Source organism: Erithacus rubecula, assembly GCF_903797595.1.
Source record: "Erithacus rubecula genome assembly, chromosome: 11".
In the NCBI taxonomy this organism is placed as follows: domain Eukaryota; kingdom Metazoa; phylum Chordata; class Aves; order Passeriformes; family Muscicapidae; genus Erithacus; species Erithacus rubecula.
Window position 1 is genome coordinate 5,274,602 of NC_136663.1, and position 20,028 is coordinate 5,294,629.

Genomic DNA, 20,028 nt, shown 5'->3' on the forward strand with positions numbered 1-20,028 from the left:
CATGGCAAAGAACTTCTCAGGAAAATGAGAGGTTTGCCCTGGAGCAGTTCTGCATGAATTTATACTATAATAGGAAAAGATACATATGATCAGGTACCCCTGTGAAAGTCTAATACCCAGGTGGACTTAAACACAGTGCAAAAATGCTATAAAGTTTTGTTTAAAAGTATTTCTCTGTTTTCTCATAGTATGACTTTCTAAAGAGAGAGCTTATGACACTTTTATTGGAAGTACCTGAAAGACACAGTACACATAATGTTTTTTAAAAAGATAAAAATCCTGAGCAGTTTTTTTATTGTTGTTGTTTTTAATAGAGAACTGCACGAACAAATCTAGAGCTGGCATTCTGTTTTCTGACACTCCATATTTTTCATGATTTCATGAATTGAATGTATTTTGTGTCTGTGAGAGGTAAAAGCTGCCATCAATCATAGTCATTTTTGTTAAAATCATGAATTGTGCTTCTTTATGTTAAAGCATGTTAAAATATATATTGTAAACCTTATGTAAAATTTGTTGTGCAGATGAAACTGCACAAATGTTCCCTTGGGTAGCAGAAGCAGTAAGTTGTTACCCAAGAATAAGCAGGGTTAATTGTTATTATTATTATTGCTAGAAGTGTGTCCAGAATATCCAGATTGTCTGCAGACTGATGGTAGATGTGACAGAGCACATTTCATAAATCAGCTTTTTCTGCAGTAGATGCTGGTGACCTTGCAGTGCATCACCTGAAAAACCTGACATGCTTCAGGATCCTGAGTGCAGCTCTTTGCACCATAACCATGTTTCTCTCACCTCCTGATAAATATTTCTCTTCTCTTGGACCTGAATTTATTTGTTTCTGTATTTTGGGAGCAGCAAATTGGTGGCCATCAGTTCAAGCCATGGGAAATCCAACTGGGCAGGTTGGAGACCAGCCCGGTGGAGTGCCCTAATTAACAGGAACATGTAATTAAAGCTGAAGCAGATGTGGCTTGGGCAGGTGGTATTTCCTGAGAGTTTCCTGAGTGTGCACAGTGTGTGTGATGGACACAAATAACTCCTCTTTGTGCAAGTGTGGGAAGTGCTGGTGCATCTGCTGAGCAGTTGGTGTGTTGGTGCCACAGCTCAGCTCTCAATGGACTGGAACGAGCTCTGAAATCCTCAGCGTGTGAAAACAGCTTTAAAACTCAGCCTGGACAAAGTTTGTGATTTAAAAAAAAATAAAAAAAAAATTTAAAAAAGCCGTTTGCATGAGAGGTTATAAATGTAATAACCCCATGTGATGCATTTCCTGCATTCTTTTGTGATTTTCTGCTCCCAGCTACTGTTGGGAGCTCCGTGTCAGACAAGAGAACACTTTGATCTGGTGCAGCTTTACAAAATATGAGCAGTCATAGCAACTCCCAGGATCTGAGAGCAGCTACTCAGCTGAAAAATCGATCTGTAAAAATTCCAAAATCACATGTGTTGTTAGCTCTTACCTAAAATTACAGTAGTTGCTTTGTGAGCAGTTTTGGTGAACTGGAAGAAAATAGTGGAAATTTACAGTCAAAAGATGGGAATAAGGCACTAGAGCATCTGACTCAGCAAAACTGGAATTCAGGTTATTTTTTCTTAGTAGCCCAGGAAGTGTAGGCCAGTTCCCCATGCTCATGGCAGTACAGGTGGTAAGTCTGAAAAGAAAAGAATTAACCAAACCAACCACACTTCAAGTTTTATGTATTTGTGGGGAATTTTAGTCCCAGTAGATTTTTCAGATTGAATCTGTAGAATCCTTCTGCAATTCCAATTTTTAATGGGGTTTTATAGCAATTTAATAGGGTTATCTGAGAAGTAATTGTGTCATACAGTTAAATTATTCCATCTCTTGGTTGTTGGAGTGACCTGTTGTAATTTTTCACTATCTGTTGAGTGGTGTTTCATGTCCCAGCTGGCTTATTTGCAATACCTTGTTCTCTCCTTTGGCAAACTGTGTCAAAAAGTGCTGTTGTAGCAAATGACTTTCCATTAAGGCACGGCAGGTCTGTGTTCCCCACGGTTACCAAATTGAAAATGAAATTTGTATATTTTGTGCGTGTGTTCATTTATCTTTTATAATCATCTGGCAAAGAATTGCCTTTAGAAGCTGCAGAGGCTGCAGAGCCCCTGGCTTTATTATAGGTATATCATCAACATATTTAAAATTATTTTTCTATGTTTAGGGCTTTGAATCTTCAACAGTGGTGGTCTTTTCATCACATCAAAGTGGGAAATCTCTATCTTACTCGAGTGAAGTAGGGGGAGCTTTCTAGGCTTTAAGTGCAATTTTACCTGTTGTATTTAAAAAAAAAAATTCAGAAACTGAGCATTTTGAGGTGGAGGAAAATGATCAAGAAATGAGTTTATGGCATGTTCTGATACAAGTTAATTCAATACTAATCTGTATTAGAAAGAAAAGGTCAAGAATTTGTGGAAATCTCTGAGAGTATCCAATGAAAGCACAGGAATATTCTGACTGGCATTGTTATATTTATTAATGTTGATTCTGACTTGAGACCAAATCTTCAGTCTGTGGTGGCTCCACTTCCCTGGATTATATAGATTTACAGCAACAGAGATGTGCCCATAAACCTTGTGTTTATTCCCACTGAATGAACCTGAAAAACACCTGAATAAATTATCTTTTTAATGTGACCAAAGGGAGTCAAAAATTTGGCTGAAGTGACCAGAGGCAGTGCTGTAAATGGAAATTGCTTTGGTGTTGGTTCCTCCTGAGCATGCAGCTGCTTGGGGAGCTGGAACCATCCTCATCCCAGGGCTGCTCCTTTCCAGAGCTGCAATCCTGCTGCTGGATTTCAGTCTCTGAGCCCTGCCAGTGCTGGGAAGGAAATAATGCAGCATTTGTGAAGGAGGAATCTGAAGTGCATGTGAAGTGTTGATATTCTTCCAGGCTGAACTGCCAAACTTGACAATTTTCTGAATTTGGCTGGGGTTAGGAAATACTGGTTTTGCATATTTTACTTGTTATACAATTAGTATGTGAAAAAAATAATGAGTTCAATGATCTCTCTCTCTGCAAGTTCATGCAGTCAGCATCAAAGGCAAATGCAAGTCAGCTATTTTAAGTCTGGAAAAAAATCTTTCTGGTTCTGTTCATAAGATTTATCAAAGTAGTCTAATATGTGCTGATTTATTGTAAAATAATGTGTGCTCATAATTTGCAATTTGATTTTAGCATGCTATAAAGACATTATGGAGTAAATAGTGGGATCATTTCTGAAACTTAATCAGATATGTTGTCACAAAAGTTTCAAAGACATGTTGATTTAATTATGAGGTGGAAAGTAACTTCTATTAGTAAGGGAGCAATTTGCTTATTATATATTCTTCTTTCAGTTCTTAATTTCTTTTATTGTGACTGAATACTTCTGGTTGCAATGTGCCCTAACCCTATTGGCCTGAGATAAGTTTCCTTAATTATTTATTCTATTAATGTTTCTATCACCTGAGGGAAATGCAGATATTCTGTTAATGATTGTGTTAATCAAAAAACTTTCTGTATTGCTGCACTGCCCAAGATTATGTCATTACATTAAGCAGGCACAGGAGATGAAATTGGAAACTTGTAATATACTGCAGATTGGATTAAGTCATCTGTGTGATGTAGACTGCTTGAAGACTTATTTCAGATAATTTAAAAACATTAAATCTGCAAGACAGTTATTGTTCCTGACAGGATCCCTGAAGTCCCAGGATAAGGCCAGTGTTGTAAAGATTTTGAACTTTGTGTGTTGACAGCCTGGCTGGAGCAATGCAGCCTGGGATACAGCATACTGCTCTGAACAAATATATTTTATAAAAAACACATTTGTACAAAGATATGTCCATTTTTTTAAAGCCTTTTGCATGTAGGAATAGATCTGCCTGTGTAATTTGATGGTGGGCATTAGGCATTTGAATGGAGTATATAATTTTTGAGCCATTTCTAGGTGTAATGGGTGTTATAATTTCACTGTCTGCCCTTTTAAGACCTTGATGCTGTGTAGGCAGTAAATGTTCATTTTTCAGATGTTCAGCCACAGGATGGGTGGAGAAGGGAGCCCTTGGGCTTGACTTCCATCCTAACCTTTGCTTGCTGGGCTCTCCCTGGGTGGAGTTCCAGTACCTTTAGCCAGGAGCTTCCCACCTGCAGCACTGCATTTTTGGGTATTGCAGGGGTACCTGGAATGCCCCTGGTGGGATTCTCAGATACCTACTGCTTGCTTAAAAATAATATACATTATTTAACCATTTATTTTTGCTGTGTGCAAGACAGCCAGGGTATTTTTTGAAGGTCTGTTGAGGACCTTAAAGCAGTTAAGCTTAGTGGCCTTTTTGTGAAAAAAAGTCTTGTGGACAAGACTTTCAGGCAGTGACAGTATCTCTGGGCTTGGAAATCAATACATCTGTGATCCTTAATCTTCTTTTCAGTCCTGAGCACTTGGTAGACACACAAAAAAACTTCCCCAAAAACTCCAACTTCACAGAATTCAGCAAATATTCCATAAACTTGTTGTGCTGCACGTGGGTAATGCTTTTTATTTGAGTGATAAATTTTATTTGTGCCCTTCTTGGCTTACATGGCTGCTCCACTAAGAAGGGAAAGCTTTCAGTGTTCCTTCAGCAAGCCCATCATGAAGTTATCATGGCAATAGTTTCAGCCAGTGCTGGAAGTGATGCAAACCCAGTGAAACAGCCCAGACCAACCTGAGTTCTCATTGACCCATCAGTGGATGCTGCCAAAATCATTCCCATGTTTGCCTTTTATGCTGGCCAAGCTCAGGTAATCCTTCAGTGCAGGTAGGAAATGTAAAGAACTCACTGACAACCAACACATAATTTGGGGGAACAGTTCCATTCTGCTTAGTAAATTTGCTTTCCTTGATGAATTTAAGCCAAACATGTAATTATAACTATGTAATTACAACTAATTTTCAGCATCATGCCCTCCCTGATGTCCTTGAGATGTTACTTCAGATTGACTTTGTCGTGTCTAAAGATTAGTTAAATTTATGTTCTTTTAGCTATGTGATCAGCAAACAACACATGAATTTTGAAACAGTTGCTATGATAATTTCTGTAGGATTCTTTATTTCATATGGATATGTTTCCTATTTTTTTTTTTATTTTTAATTTTCCATTGTCTGGTACTTGGTATGAAAACATTTCCAAAAAATGAAAGCTGTATGTTTTTTTCCATGTTTGATGATAGGTTTTTTTAATACAGTCATGCACTGATGCATACTAAGGTACAAAATCCTGGTGGGAAATAAACTAAGCCCATGTTTCCTTGTGTGCCTGTTGTTTTTCCCAGGGATTTGTTGGAGCTCCCCAGAGATGGTGATGCTGACATTGCCATGAAGATCCTGGCTCGGTGGCGTTCCCAAGGGCTGCAAGATGTCCAGCTGGTGAATTACTCTGTTCTGCTTGACCTGCCAGGCCCTTCTTCAAACACAGTCACCCTGCAGAGCAGTGGGGAGTGCTTTTATCCAAGTGGGCAGCAGTGCAGCAGAGACCCCAAAACCCTTCACAGCCAGGACCTGCTGTACTCGTACGCAGCTTATTCTGCCAAAGGAACTCTTGAGGTAACCTGGCCATTTGTCTCTGTCACTTGTGGGGAAATAGAGTTAGGAAACACCAGCTTTTGCTGAGCCTGACTGGAAAATTGCACCTAGAATCACAGAATTATTCAGGTAGGAAAACACCTCTAAGATCATCAAATCCAATTGATGATATGCTAAAATGCCCAGCCTTAAAATAAATGTATTTGTGTGGATTATGATGTGGCCAAACATACTTATCTTAATTAACCTTAAATATATGAATACTTCCTAGGATATATAGATATACACACATGTATCTATGTGAAGAAATTTTTTTAAGTGTCTGTGTTCATGAATTGGCACATTTTACTTGTGTGTAAAAGTCTGGAAGCTGTGTCTAGAGTTTCCCTTTATCCTTGCTGATGTATGAGTGCTGCTGGTTTGAGGGATGCCTGTAGGAAGGATAAGATGAGGCTGGTGGGAGTGCTGGGCTCAGACCTGGAGCCTCTGAATTATGGTTGTCGATCTTACATAGTTTCTTCTGTGACAACTCAGTTGACACATCTGCTCTGTTTCCTCTTGAAAACACTGATTTGTAGTTTATCTTATTGGAGTTACTCTAGGAAGTTTTGTCAGCAAAAGGATTCTACCTATTTGGATTTGTTACTTGCCAAGTGAAATAAGATCTGGGATTATCTTGTTTTTTTCCTGTGTACTGCCTTCACTGTCTGTTTTCCTTTAGCTTCTTGCTAAATATTTTGAGAGTGCACACAGGGGCCAACATTTCTGTTTCCTAGGTGAGATAGTGTAAATCTTAATATTTCTAAAATATAAAAAATAACAATTTCACTGCTAATTGCATTATTGTCATCCTCCTCCTTTTAAAAATACCATATTTTTATTCCACTGGTGCTGGGGATTTCCATCTTGGTTTCTTATTTAAAAGACATGAGGCTTAGAACACTCACAGACTATAAAGGAACATTTTGTGAACATTTAATGTTTAAACATGCCTACTCTCCATGCTGAGTCTTGTCAGCCTCTGTTCTGGGGCTCTGTCCACTTTAAATTTGCTGCAGAGTAGCAAAATGAAGAAGAGGTTCTAACTTGTCTGATACACACTTTTATCTTTTCAATGTACTCATATCACTTAAAAACTCCATATTTAATATTATTTTCTCATTGTAACTTTGTAAGAGTAACTGTAATCAGAGAGAAGAATGGTTGTGACCTTTGAGGTTTTATTTCATGAATGTCAATGGGTTGCTAACAAATTCATCAGGCTGAAGGAAATCCAATGTTCCAGGAAAAGCCACTGCTGTTTTTCCCAGCAACACGTGGGAATTCCACTTTAAATTATGTTCCAGGGCACTTTTCTCTTGTGAGTTCAGCAGAAATGGGGCCCACACACACCATCCTTATCACAGGGGCTGGACCTTGGCTTTGGCCAAACTCCAAACTTGCACTGGAGCCAAAGAATTACTCTCTGCATAGTTTCACAGTCAGTTCTTTGAAATACCTCAGCACCTGAAATGTCCTTAGATCTAGAGTATTTGCCTAAAAGGGAAATTTTCCTATTTCTTTAGGCTACAGGTAAGTTGGTAGTGATCTAACCTTCCTTTCAATCCTACACCCTAATCTCTACTATTTAAACTAATGGAAGTAGAAAAACTTTAAATGAGAAGTAGCATGTGGTGGCTGTTGCTGGGTTCAGCCATCAGAAAGTGACTTGATTGCTTGCAGTGGAGCTACAAGTCGCATATTTTGAATATCCTGCAGTGGTTTGTGATTGCAGAATCACGAGGGTTTTCCTGTGAACAGGTATTTTTATAACAGCTACTCATAACCTGAATAATTTTCTTTCAAATGTGGCACATCTTTAGCAGAAAATTCCTATTATGTGTCATTTAATCAGGCTGAATTGCTAATACTGCCTCGATGCTGCTGCTTCATTGTATCTCATTTGTCTGTTTGGTTTGCTAGAAGTTGAAGCAAATAAAACCATTAAGCTATTTCAGTCTGGCTACCAGCAGAGCTATAGCTCCACTTTGATGTTGACAAGGTTATTTGTAGAACAGCAAGCCTCATTTTCTTTGACCACCTGTCATGTCCATTCATCATACGGCCATTGTATATGAGCCATCCAATTTGTGCTTTCTGGTAACAGTCTAAACAGCATTTGTGACTAAAAATGTGAGCATTTGTGATCTGAAATCTACTTCAAAAACCTACTTAGTGCCATTGTGATGGATGGTGCACTTTACTACTTCTCTATATTTCATCAGGCTGTGAAAAGGTGACAGTGTTTACCCATCATGGTGACAGGCAGGGCAGCTTACAGTTCTGGAGAGGGCTGTCGAGTCACTTCTGAAATAGATATTGCAGCAGTTATGTAAATAATATATTGTAGGCTAGGTCAGCCTAAGGAAAGAATGACATACCTGAAATATATTTTTATTAAAACTTAAATATCAGCCACCTTTTATAGAGCTTAAACCTTTTGTCTGCTTGATAAAAACAGGAAAGCTGCTCTGGCCAACAGAGTGCACATATAAATGGAAATTACATTGCTTCAAATTTATGCATTAAAGCAAAGTGCATTGTCAGATGGTATCCAGCCAGTCTCCAAGTGAGGGTGGTGTGGTGAATCTGAATGTGCTGCTCCTGCCTCCTGCAGCATTGGGGTCCAGGAGCTCTGGGGGTGTCCCTGGGGAGTGGAGGGGGCTGTGAAACCCCAAAATCTCAGTTCCACACTGGTTAATGGTGTCAGTAGCCCAAGTGTGACACAGGTAGTGTTGATCACTGAGTGCACCAAAGGAGAAGCAGGGATTTTTTGGGGCTTGCAGGAGCCTGGGTGGCACCTGGGGAGCTGGGCAGATGGTTTCAATCAGTTCTGCTGAGTGCAGCAGCTTCTGGAACAAACACTGTCCACAATGTTTGTCTGCTCCCTGCACTGTTTCTTTAGAAACTGGAAACAATCCTAGCAGATGTAATGGTTGGTGTTTTGGAATAATGTTCAAGGACAGAACTAATTAAAGCACAATGTAAATTGTATTTGCTTTGTATTCACGCATTTTCTGAAATTATGTTTGTGTGACCTGACGTTTTCCTCACTTTCCTTTCACTTTCAATCTATTCACTCTTTACTTTATGGAAGTGTTAAGGAACTTTTTGGCAATCCTAAGTCTGCTTTCATACTTCAGACTGAGGTACTTGGTGTCCTCTGTTATACAACATTGTCTCATAATTCACTACTCTGCCTCTCCTGGAATAATGCACCAAACCCCTGTTGGTTCCTTTGCTGGTTCTCTCTTCTGGTTTGGGGTTTGTTTCCACCCTCATGGGTGCTCTCAGCAGGCCCAGCAAAAATCATGTTTCCTTCCTGGACCTTCCATCCACTGGAAAGAGAGTGTTGGTCCAGGAGCCAGGAGAGGATGGCATGTTCTTGAAATGGAGATGCACGTGCAGGCAGGGATTATTTGAGGGTTTATGGACAGAAATGATCTGTGCTCACCTCCAAGGCAATTCTCCCAACACCTCACTCTGTCTGTTTTGTATTTGTGCCACTGCTCTGCCCCTGTTCCTTCACCACTTTGACTCCTCTGCCACCATCCCCATTCCCAGTTTCTACTGATTCCTCTATTGCAGCATCTGCTGATCTGAGGCTTTGTACTCCCAGCAGCCAGGGGTGTCTTGGATGAGTTTTGGAGGGGCTGCAGGGAGCAGCCAAGTGGGAATGCTGCCTGCCTGCCTCCACCCTCACCATGCAGAGGAGATTCTCTGCATCTGCTGGTCACGTCCCAGTCTGCTCCGGTTCATTTGTTTTGGTGACATTTTCTCAGCTAAATGAGAACCCACTGCAGAGATTAATGCAACCTGAAGCAATCTGGGAAGTACAAGCCCATCTGTTAAGCTCACTCAGTCATCTCCCCACTATTCTTCAGTCTTGGCAAGAGGGGAATAAGGGAAGTAGGACTTGGAGTTTGCTGTCAGATCCTCTTTCACAGGGGAGTTTGCTCACTTCTTACTCAATATCCCATTTTCTTATGGCTGTCTTTAGATGTCTCCTCTCACCATCCATTCTCTTCTTTTCCAGGTCCTTTGCAGGAAGATGGGAACCTTCCTGTCCTCTACTGCCTGTTCCTCTAACCTTTCCCACTCCTGCCAGGAGTGTGTCCTACAGTCCCCTCCCCTCTCTGCTCAGATCTACAGCCCTGTTTGCTGCCAGTACAGGCAGCTCTTTATTTCCAGCTCTGCACCAAAAGGTCTGGAGTTCCTCTGGAGGGGACAGTGCATCAGGAAGTCCTTGACCCCAAATCTTGCTTTCATTTGATTCAGTTTCATTGTGCTGGAAATGTGATTAGTGCACCCTTATTATCTTTTCTCTTCCCTCCAGCTAATCAGTGGTAATTTCCTTAACAATATTTCAAAATTAAGATTGGTGTCAGCGGGTTGGTTTTAGAAAATTTTAAAATCTTCCCAGGTTATTTTTATCCCCAGGCAAAATTTCTAAATGAGCCTTCTGCAGTGTGCTCACTCACACATCTTGAATTCCAAAGGCAGAGAGTGTTTAATTTAGATTAAATAATCACAGCATCTTTTCCTAAGTCTTTCAGTCATTTTTGATGGCACATTGGTGCAAAATACCAAGCTAGAGGGAATTTTGATACATGTGTACATTTAATTCTTTTAGACATGCCAAATTTAGTTCATTATTATCTTTATTAACATTTTTCAAGATTTCTTCTCTGAAGAGACATGCACTAGCTAAAATGAATCCCTAGCAACTGAAATCAGTTTTGCAGATGGTTAGGGCTATAGGTTGAATAACACATACACACAAATGAGAAGTATCATGTGATTTTTGGTAACATTTAGAAGTTTTAGTGCAGCTTTATTTATCTTTTATTTATAGAAGAGTTTCTCCGAAACCTCTTCCACAAATAATCATAATTTAGACCACTGCTCTGCATACCAAGTAGGCACAGCAAATTTTCAAGACAATCTCACTAAGAATATGGATTTTAGAATAGACTTGACCTTTAAGCAGAAAACAACATTCAACATTAACTACAGCATAGCTGCCACTCCATTATAATTACATACAGAAAGCTGTGAAATGCAATGTGAAGGTTATATAATTTAAAATTGCAGGCAAGGGTTCCAAAAGAGATCATTGAAGAGATGTCCTGCAGAACATCCTGTCAGATTTCTGGCATACATCACATAACCATTAATAAATAAAGTTGTACAGTTCCCTAAAAATAATAGTAGTTCATCATGCACAGAGCCCCAACTAATATTGCTGGAAGATTTTTGTGTCATTGAAGGGCAGGGTTTCAAAGATGCAAATGCTGCTGCTGCAGAGCCTTTTGCTGTTTTATAATTGTGAGTCAGTGCTGCCCTGATGTTTTACTAATAAAACATTAGTAATGGCATTTTACTAGTAATGCCATTAATAATAAATGAGGATTTTTAAATGATAAAAAAGCAAAAGGTGAGGCATCTTGGTATCTAGAGACATAACAGATCACTGAGCACTTCCATGCCATTGCACAGAATCAGCTGAAGGCATTTCTTAGGAAAGCCTCTGTGCAATATTAGAGAGGGAGCAATGTCAAACCATAACAATTATTTATATTCCAACTGCATGGTAAAAACTAAGTGGTGCAAACCCTGAGGGCTTGGGAAGAGTATCTGGTGCCTGTTTTAGGTTTTAGTGCAAGCAGAATTCCTACTGAAATAAATGGGAGTGACATTTCTAAGCAGAGTTAAGTTTTCCTGTTAGTGAGAGAGAACAGCAGTGAAACTTGTGCCATTGCATGGGTCTCCAAGGAATATTCTTCTCTTTATTTTTTATGGCATAATCAGGCCCAGTGAGTTGTCATCACCTCTGCAGTTCAGTGGATACCTGGGGTGGTGCCCACCCAGTCAGGCTTTTTTCCACCCACTCTTTATTAATGGTGTTTGGTGCAAACTTCAATGCAAATATACTCAGATCAAGTGGAAACATTTCTGCTAAACCCCAAGATTTTTAAGTAGGTTTTTTTTTTTTTAAGTAGATCCATCTTCTCTCTATCTGTAACTTCTTCACCTTCTTAGCAATATGAACCTACCAATAACATATCTGCTTTTTTCTCTGTTTAAGTTTGTAAAGGCAATATCCTACTCAGACTAGGAATTTTCAAGTAAAAGCTTCTTGTGCTATGAGCTCTTGGGATTGGGTTTTAGGGATCTTTTTCTTTTAAATTTCTCCAGTATTCTGGAGGTTTAAAACTGCCTCAAAGGAATCCTGCTTGCACTGAAAAAAACAACAATTTCCTTCAACAGAGGGACTATTAAGTAAATACCAGCTTTTAAAAAATTGCTGGTATGAGAAAAACATCATAAGAAACAACTACAACTGATATGAGAACAATAACAAAATATTTTTGTATTTATATAATACTCAATTCTTGTCCCTAAAACTACTTACATAACTTTATTGTTTTAAATAAATGTAGTTTTCATGCATGAACAATAAAGAACTGCTTAAAATGCTGCTCAGTTCTCTGGTAGTTATGAGCGACTGTAAAATACAATATTGATTAAACTATTGCTGCTTCTCTTTTTTTTTTTTTTTTTATTTTTCAGGAAAAGAAGCAAGTCTTAAAATTTCTTCAGGAACATTAGCAATAGAAAAGCAGCTGTAGTTGAAGGCAGATTCCATTTTACTGAGCATAAACATGGTGTGTTTGGGAGCCTCTGAGCCTGGCAGTCTCTGGCATTAGGCATCCATGAGGATATGGGTTACAATTGCTGTCATAAAATAGATTTTTAAAAGGCAAAAAATCAATCTTTTGACTTACATCACTTGATTGTTTTTTAAATTGGAGAAAAAAAATAATCTAAGTTATGGTAGAAATAATCATCAGCAGCTATTTTAATTTTCATTGCATGTGATAAATTTTACCAGTTTAAGCCTCAGTAGTGTTTTATCTTAGGAGTTTTTTCTACCTACCAGTACAGCTTCTACAGTCACCACTGGACAACATTGTGTCAAAATCTTAAAAGTCACTTTTTTCTAATGCAATAATATGAGTTATTGGATGCTTTTCTGTGGGAGCCTCTGTCTCATTGTTAAAATATTTTTTAATATTTTGAAATTAAAATAGCACTGAGAATCCAAAACAAATCTGTAGATTTCTTATCTCTCAGTTAGGATGTGGTGATATAAAGTCCAAATATCTTCTAAGATAAGCACATGAAAGAGTGGAGATAAGTTATTACTGAAAAAAAAAAAGCATCATAAGGGTCCTTGAGAGTTTTTAAATTTAACTTAAACCAAGGATAAAGTTGCCCTTATATGAATAATTTGGTGAGAGCTGTAGCATGTCTGACTTCTTTGTTAAAATACTTTGGAATTAAAGAGCAAAGGATGTACCTCTCCAGAGAATGCTTTGAGGAATGCTCTAAACCTTAACTGGGCACAGCCTTGGTAGTAGAAAATACCAAAAAAAAGCAAGACCACTCTTCCTTTTTCTCAGAGGAAGCCCTCTGAAGCAAATAACTTTTGAAACCTTTGAGAGCAGCATGAAAAAAAAGAGTGCTGCTGTGATACAGCTGGTTGAAAATTATATATAGGAGCTGAATTCTTAAAAATATTAAAAAAAAAAGAATAAAAAGGTTAAAAAAACAAACAGACCCAGGCAGTAACCATTGGCAAGTGTAAGTTGGTATCCAGGTGCTGTTGGCAGAAATTCATTGGCTGGGTATGGGAACTGTCAAAATGCCAGAGCCTCATCCCTGGCTGGACTAAAATGTCCTGAGAAAAAGCTTTTGTTCAGAAATTCCCTTTTAAATGTGTTTGGAAATACAGCACTTACGCCTCCACCTACCAACTGCAATCCCAGGAGAGAAGCACCTCTTTTAAAATAAATAAGTAAAAAAATAGTGCAAAGTAAATAAAGCTGAAAATACATTGGTCTTCTCTCTGAGACATCCTTAGGTTTGGTTTTTTTTTTCTGTCTGATGTGCTGTCTCTCCCACTAAATATAAATAAATCTCATGTCTAACCTCATGAAATTAATATTAGTTACAGTGTTTATCTCATTCATTAAGAGGGTCTTAATGTGAATTAATTCTGAGCTCTATGATTTTTATTCTCACAATTATTTCTGGTGTTCCTGAGCTCTGCAGTTCAAAGGGAAGGTGCCTCATCCATCACCAGGTTGTGGCTGGCTCACGAGTAGGTGTGTGTGAGAAAGAAGATACTTCAAGGAATTAATCTTCCTTCCCCTGAATGATGTTACCATATAGAGTTAGCCCTGTCTGCTGCAAGATTCACTGCCTTGAAGGGGCAGACAGGGGTGAAAAGGGATGGAGGAGCTCTGGCAGTGGCTACAATAAGGGAGGAAAAAGCTGCTTAAATATGCAAGGAAGGTCCTGCTGCACTCTCATCCAAGAGGGATGGATCCTCTCCTGCTGCAGGTCAGTGCTTGCCAGGCACATCTTCACCTGGGAAATATTCTAGGGAATGAATTGGTAGGAAAAATCTGGAAATTTTGCATTGTTGGTAAAAGAATTAATGCATTAGTTTTCTAACAAAATACTTTATTCAAGAAAATTTTATCATGTTTCTGCCCATGTCGCCCTTTTACTGCTAAATCTCTTATGTCTTAAGGCTGAAGTAGAACATTATAATCATGTGAAGTCACAAACTAAAATCTAGGATGGGAAGTTGTATCAATATGGACAGTGTTAGGCTCAGGTTTTTGAGGATAGTAACAACTTTTTGAATTGAGATCTTTCCCTGATGATGAACTGAGATCTTAGCTGCTGCTGTAGGGTTGCTCTGCCTGAAGTAAACTTCCACAACTGTTCCATTTGCTCTGCAGGCTGTGTAGATAAATTGTTGGCAGTGTTTCTGAAATAGGTACCAAAAATGTAGAGGCAGTTGAAGAAATGTGGAGGGAACCCCTCCACAGGAGTTAAAAGTAGTGAGCACTGCTAATGGAGACTGTTGTGTGTTCTGTCTTGTGTACTGAATGGAGTCTCTGGTGATTATTAAACTCCAGGAAAGGCACCAGTGAATGCAGGAAGATGGATCATTAGGGAAATCTGTGGTTGAACCAGAATTTATGGGAGCACACCCTGAGCTCCCTGTTTCTGGTTTCTTTTTGTTGATTGTTCAGGATCCAGGGCAGGAAGGATCAGAGCAGGTGACGAGAGGGAATTGAGCACAGATTTCTGTGGTAACTGATAGTTCTCTAACAATGTCCCTGACTGCTTTTCTTGGGAATTGAACCATCAAATGCTATCACTACAGTAATACTGAGTGCTTCTGTACTGCTGGGAAAGAGCCTGACCTGAATTCCAGGATCTGTGGAAGATGAGGGAAGCTCTGTCCAGCTCCAGAGCTCTGGATGGGCTGCACTGATGGCAAAGATTTTGCTTTAAGCAATGAAATTGATTATATGATGTCAGGGCAGGTTGCTCCTTCTTCCCATCAAGCTGTCCAGAAAGTCTCTTCAGACTTCCCTATATGTCTTAGATGATGTAAGCATTTTTCCTTTTTTTTTTTTTTCTTTTGAGGTACAAGATAAGTGGTTCACTGGGACCCCCTCTAAGAAGAATCAGGTTTTGTTCTTTGTGTGGGATTTCTTCTTTCTCTCCAGGTTTTTCCACCCTTGCTGAGAGTGCATGAACTAAGTTCATGAATCCTTATGGGGTTTCTGCCCACACTTAAGAGATTAATACTCAATATATCTGAAGTATGGCACAATTTAGAAGAAGCTTCACCCTAATATTTGGGAAAGATGAACTGCTAATTTTGCCTACTAATAGGCAAAATTTTCAAAATGAAGGTTAACTGTTTCAGAAAGAAAATCCAAATGGTGCTGGCACGTAAAACCTTTAGATTACTGTGCAACATAGGATACACATCAACTCCAAAATCTTGAGTTCACTTTAAAAAACAAAATTGGAAAGCCTTACACAGAAAAGAGTTTTTTCTGCCCTGCACAATTTTATTATCTGTGAGACATGAATGACACATTATCTTGTGAAATAAGTTTGCTTCCAAAATGCTAGGTGGTTGAAAAACCAAACAATTACTCTTGTTTAATCACAGAGATGAGCTATTCTCAGGTACAGCTGCACTTCTGTATCTATGTACTTGTCCTGGTCAATCATTTGACCACTTAAATTTGATATTACTCAGGCACATTCCCTGTTTTTATTGGAGTCCTTTTCTTGTCATCTGAATATATTTTTAGAACTTGTTTTTCCCCGGTCCTTTTTCTAGAGATGTAATTTAGAGACCTATAAATCTGTGAAATGACTCAAAACAAAAGAATTCACAGGAGATGGGAAGGATGTCATTTTCCTTTTCACAACTGCATATTTGCTTCTGCAAACTGTTTGCTCAAATGCTGCTTTAACACTCAGATTTGTGTCTGCATCATTACATGGTTGGGCATCTCCCTGATTGTGTTGAAGTGGATGATGTTTGGTCAAGCAAGAGCTGTAAGTGGTGAAAAATCATTTATTATAATCTAGAAAATGGAGTTCTTTGAAAGTTCAAGTGTTCTCTTGATGCAGGGGATGGCCTCCTCTTGTACACATGAGTGATTATTTTCCTCTTTGAGGTAGGTGCTGTTCTATTGTTCTGTATGTCTGGGATGTCATTTTGGGTCCCCTGTCCTGGCTGTGTCACCTCCCAGCTTACTTGGAGTAGGGAAAGCAGAAAAGGTCTTGGCTCTGTGCAAGCCCTGCTCAACAATAACAAAAACATCTCCATTATCACCCCTGTGTCCAGCACAAATCCAAAACACTGCCCTGAAACTGCACTGTGGAGAAAATTAATTCTACCCCAGCCAAAACCAGCACAGTTCTGAATCATGAATTCTGACTTGGAGGGCTGAAAATGGGAGGATGTTTTCTGGACGTTTTGTTTTGATTCAGCCAAAATGACTCTAAAATTGAAACAAGTGGACAAAGCTGAAGCACCTGTCTCTAAGGAACTAAAATATCAAATGTATTATATGCTATAAAATTAAGTATTTTGGTTTTTCACTGAAAATTTTAAGGCCAAGGTTAAATTGCACCATTTTAATGTCCTGTGCACATATGTAGCTTATGATTTTTTTTTTAAATGCCACATCACAGCTGAGTAATTCTGTTTTGTTTAGTTTATCCTCAGTCTATATAATTTGTAAATGTATATTTGCATGAATAATTACCTCTGAATAAGCTAAACCAAGCAGGCTGGCAAATACAGATTACTCTTTTTTCTTAGGAAAGTATGAGCAATGTGACTTTATGCATTAGGGACTAATGCTACTAAAAGCCTTGCAGTTAACTCTTAAAAAGGGAAGAGATATAAATAATATTAAACACATACAAGAAGGAATAATTAGGGTTTAAAATTTTGTCACTACTGAAGTGGCAAGCAGCACTACTTAATGAAAGTTTGAAATAATATTTCTGATAGTATTTTAGGCATTTTATAATCTCATGTCCTTCAGTTGTTTGTAACAAAAGGCATTCTTCTTAGAGATTCCAAAATAAGTAAATTTTAGTTTAATGTGTCTGAAAATAACAGTGTTTTATGTCAAAAACTTGAAAAGTTAGATTTGTATCTATTATGTAAAACATAGTAAGAAAGTTAGAAAGAAAATACAGTTAAAAACATGAAAAAAACTACCCTAATATGTTGTTTGGATATCTTGCTGGACACCATGAGTTAAGAAGCAATATTTAAATACTAGTTTTGCCTTTGGGGAAACAAAGAATATGACTGGAAACAGAGTTGGGGGTTATGAAAATTAAAACAAGAAAAAAATAAAGTGGAAAAAATAAAAAAAGAGAACTAAGTTGTGTCGGCTGGGATTTATTTGGGGCTCTGTAACCATAAAATACAGAAGAGCTCTCTTCTGTAGGCTGCAAAAGCTTCAATCTTGGTTCAGTCTCCCTCAGAGTTGGTAGGAAAAAAGTCTTGCAATAAACTGTAAGAAGCAGGGAAGCAAACAAGTTTAACCTCAGTGTCTCTCCAGAAATGGTCCTGCAACAGCAGAAGGAGCCTGTGAGAGCAGCTGCAGGAGAGCCTTGTGAGCTGGGACTGGAGGCTGAACATGAAATGTGTCTGTGGCTGAGCTCTGTCTGCAGGGCCAAACTCCATCACACTGAGGTCAAGGGACATCCCTTTTTCCTCTTGTTCTAGGGTAAATTACAGCTTTGGCTGTCACTGTAATGCAGAATGCAATTTTATGAAATATAATCTAGACAGAAAGAGCCTTTTCTGACTGTAAGCTGACAGTGTGAGTCATATTATATTGAAATGTTCCAGAATTCTATCGCAGGAGCAGGAATATTGAAGCAAGGAAAAGAAAGCCTCTATAGAGTAGAGTGCTGGCAACCAAGAAGAAAAGATGTCATGAAGCTGTTGAGGAGCTTGTAGGGAGAACCCATAGCAACACTGAAGTTCTCTTATTTAAATCCTCCCTGACATTGTTGGTCAGAAGCATCTCTTTGTGTTGTAACAGAGAAAAATCATCTTCAGTTAATACAGACAGTTAATTTTGAGCTCAAACAGGGTCTCTGTCACTCTTTTTGCCTGGAACCAGTGAAGGAAAAATGTTGAAAGGCAACTTTGTATTTTAACATTTCTGTAGAAATGCAGTAAGTATATAAAAGATAGTAATGGATGGGTATTTTGTCTCTGTGTGCTCAACAGGACCCTGGTGGTGGCAATCACAGGGAGACAGCTGTGGCTCCCTGATTATTGAAGGATGCTTTTGGCTGGAATGGGACCAGCTATGGTCAGGAAGCATAACAGAGTTTACACCAACAAAGGATTTGGCACAGCTCCCTTATTTCCCCTTCTCTTTCTTCCTTTTCTCTAATTTTAAAGATCAGCTAGTTTTATATTTGCAGCTTTCTTCACATTTATTGGTGTCCAGCTTTGATCTACGACCAGCTTGAGTTTACTTTTCTGCTCTGCTGAATGCTGCCTTCAGCCTCAATTTCAGAGCTGTGCAAATAAATTATGGCGATGTGTTTAATTAAAGTTCGTCTCGTGTCCTGATTGCAGACTGTTGCCTTCTCAGATACAATTTGCAAATTTATTTTGGAGTTTTATTTTAGGCAGGATGACTAGTTGAAGGTTATTTAATTGTGATTGATTGTGCATGGGATGTTTCTGCTGCCTTTATTTTGTGAACGACCTGAAAATAGTAGCTGAATGTTGAAGGACAAATGAAGGGCATTGCCCTGGAGGGGATGTAGTAATTCTGAATAGTCACACAACTGAGGGTTGATGCTTCTGGAATTACATGTGTGCTTTTTGGAGAAATTGTCTTAATTCTAAGGAATGAACAATATTTATTAATATTAAATATTTAGTTTTCTTCAATACTCTGAGTTTCTTTAGGGAATCTATTTCTGAGACCTTTTGGTGAATATGAGAATATGAGTTTGACTGTCTCATTTTCATACCTGCAGCTTCCACAGTGCTGACTTCTCTAACAGTCTGTGCAGAATCCAATCATTAATATGGGTCAGGAGCTTGGTATTTGATAAAAAATGTTCATCATTTGAGGTTACTGCACTATTCCACAGGTAGCATCAAGAGGAGAAGACTTTTCACCACAGCCATTCTGTGTGCTGCTTTGGGTTTGTTTTCTGTTTGTGTTCAAGTTTTTAAGAGCTCAGTTTAAGAGCTGCTTTCCTATTTGCACTCCCTGCAGTGCAGATAATGCATCCTCATTTTGGCCTTTGTGAGAAACCCTTCCTGGGTGTATCCCCTTTGAGCTTTGTGTTGGGTTTTTTGTTTGTTTGTTTTGTTTTGTTTTTGCCTCAGTGGTTTCTTCCTGAGTCTTTTTGCAGCCTTGTGTGCCCCTGGCAAATCAGCCACAATCTGTGTCTCAGGCGGTGTGTTGGATACAGATGTATAATGCTTTTATTAAATCCTTCTCCTCAGTCAAGTGGGCTGATGAGAATGTGATAAGACAAACATATTTCTGCTATTATTTTCAACCTATTTATCTTATTTTTTTAATTGCCTCAGAATTTTCAAGAAAGCAAGGTTTAAAAATAGTATCCAGCGTCTTCAAGACCCCAGCTGCCACCTGCTTCATATAGTTATTCATATTTTTTCCTTGCAAGACCTATTTTCCTCTGTGGCATCCATGACAAGATGAAGTATACTCTTTTACTCTGTTTCATTTTGGAGATAAGTAGAAGAAATTAGGATGAAAATCCATGACTGTCTTGATTGTGGCATTTTCAGTGTTTGCCCTTTCTGTTTTGGGGGGATTCTGTTAGAATTTTTAAGATAGAATGTTTACAACTCACTGAGCATCATCTCGGGACTTAGAAACTAATAACTCGTCTAACATAAAATAATTACTTTTCCTAAAAATGTTTGTTTTATTACCTACCCCTACTTCATTTCATGCATGGGGGAATACTACTGAACTCCACAATGCACATTACAATTTGTTCC

The 20,028-nt window shown here is 38.6% G+C and overlaps 1 protein-coding gene across 7 annotated transcripts in view; it reads left to right on the plus strand.

Annotated features, from left to right (window-relative positions):
- NAALADL2 (N-acetylated alpha-linked acidic dipeptidase like 2) overlaps window positions 1-20,028 on the plus strand; it is a 400,924-nt gene that overhangs the window by 223,513 nt on the left and 157,383 nt on the right. For all 7 annotated transcript variants that reach the window (XM_079315503.1, XM_079315508.1, XM_079315504.1 and 4 more), the window contains one exon: window positions 5,315-5,585. In XM_079315503.1, the coding sequence (XP_079171629.1) occupies window positions 5,315-5,585 (271 nt within the window). The remainder of the gene's footprint in view (window positions 1-5,314; window positions 5,586-20,028) is intronic.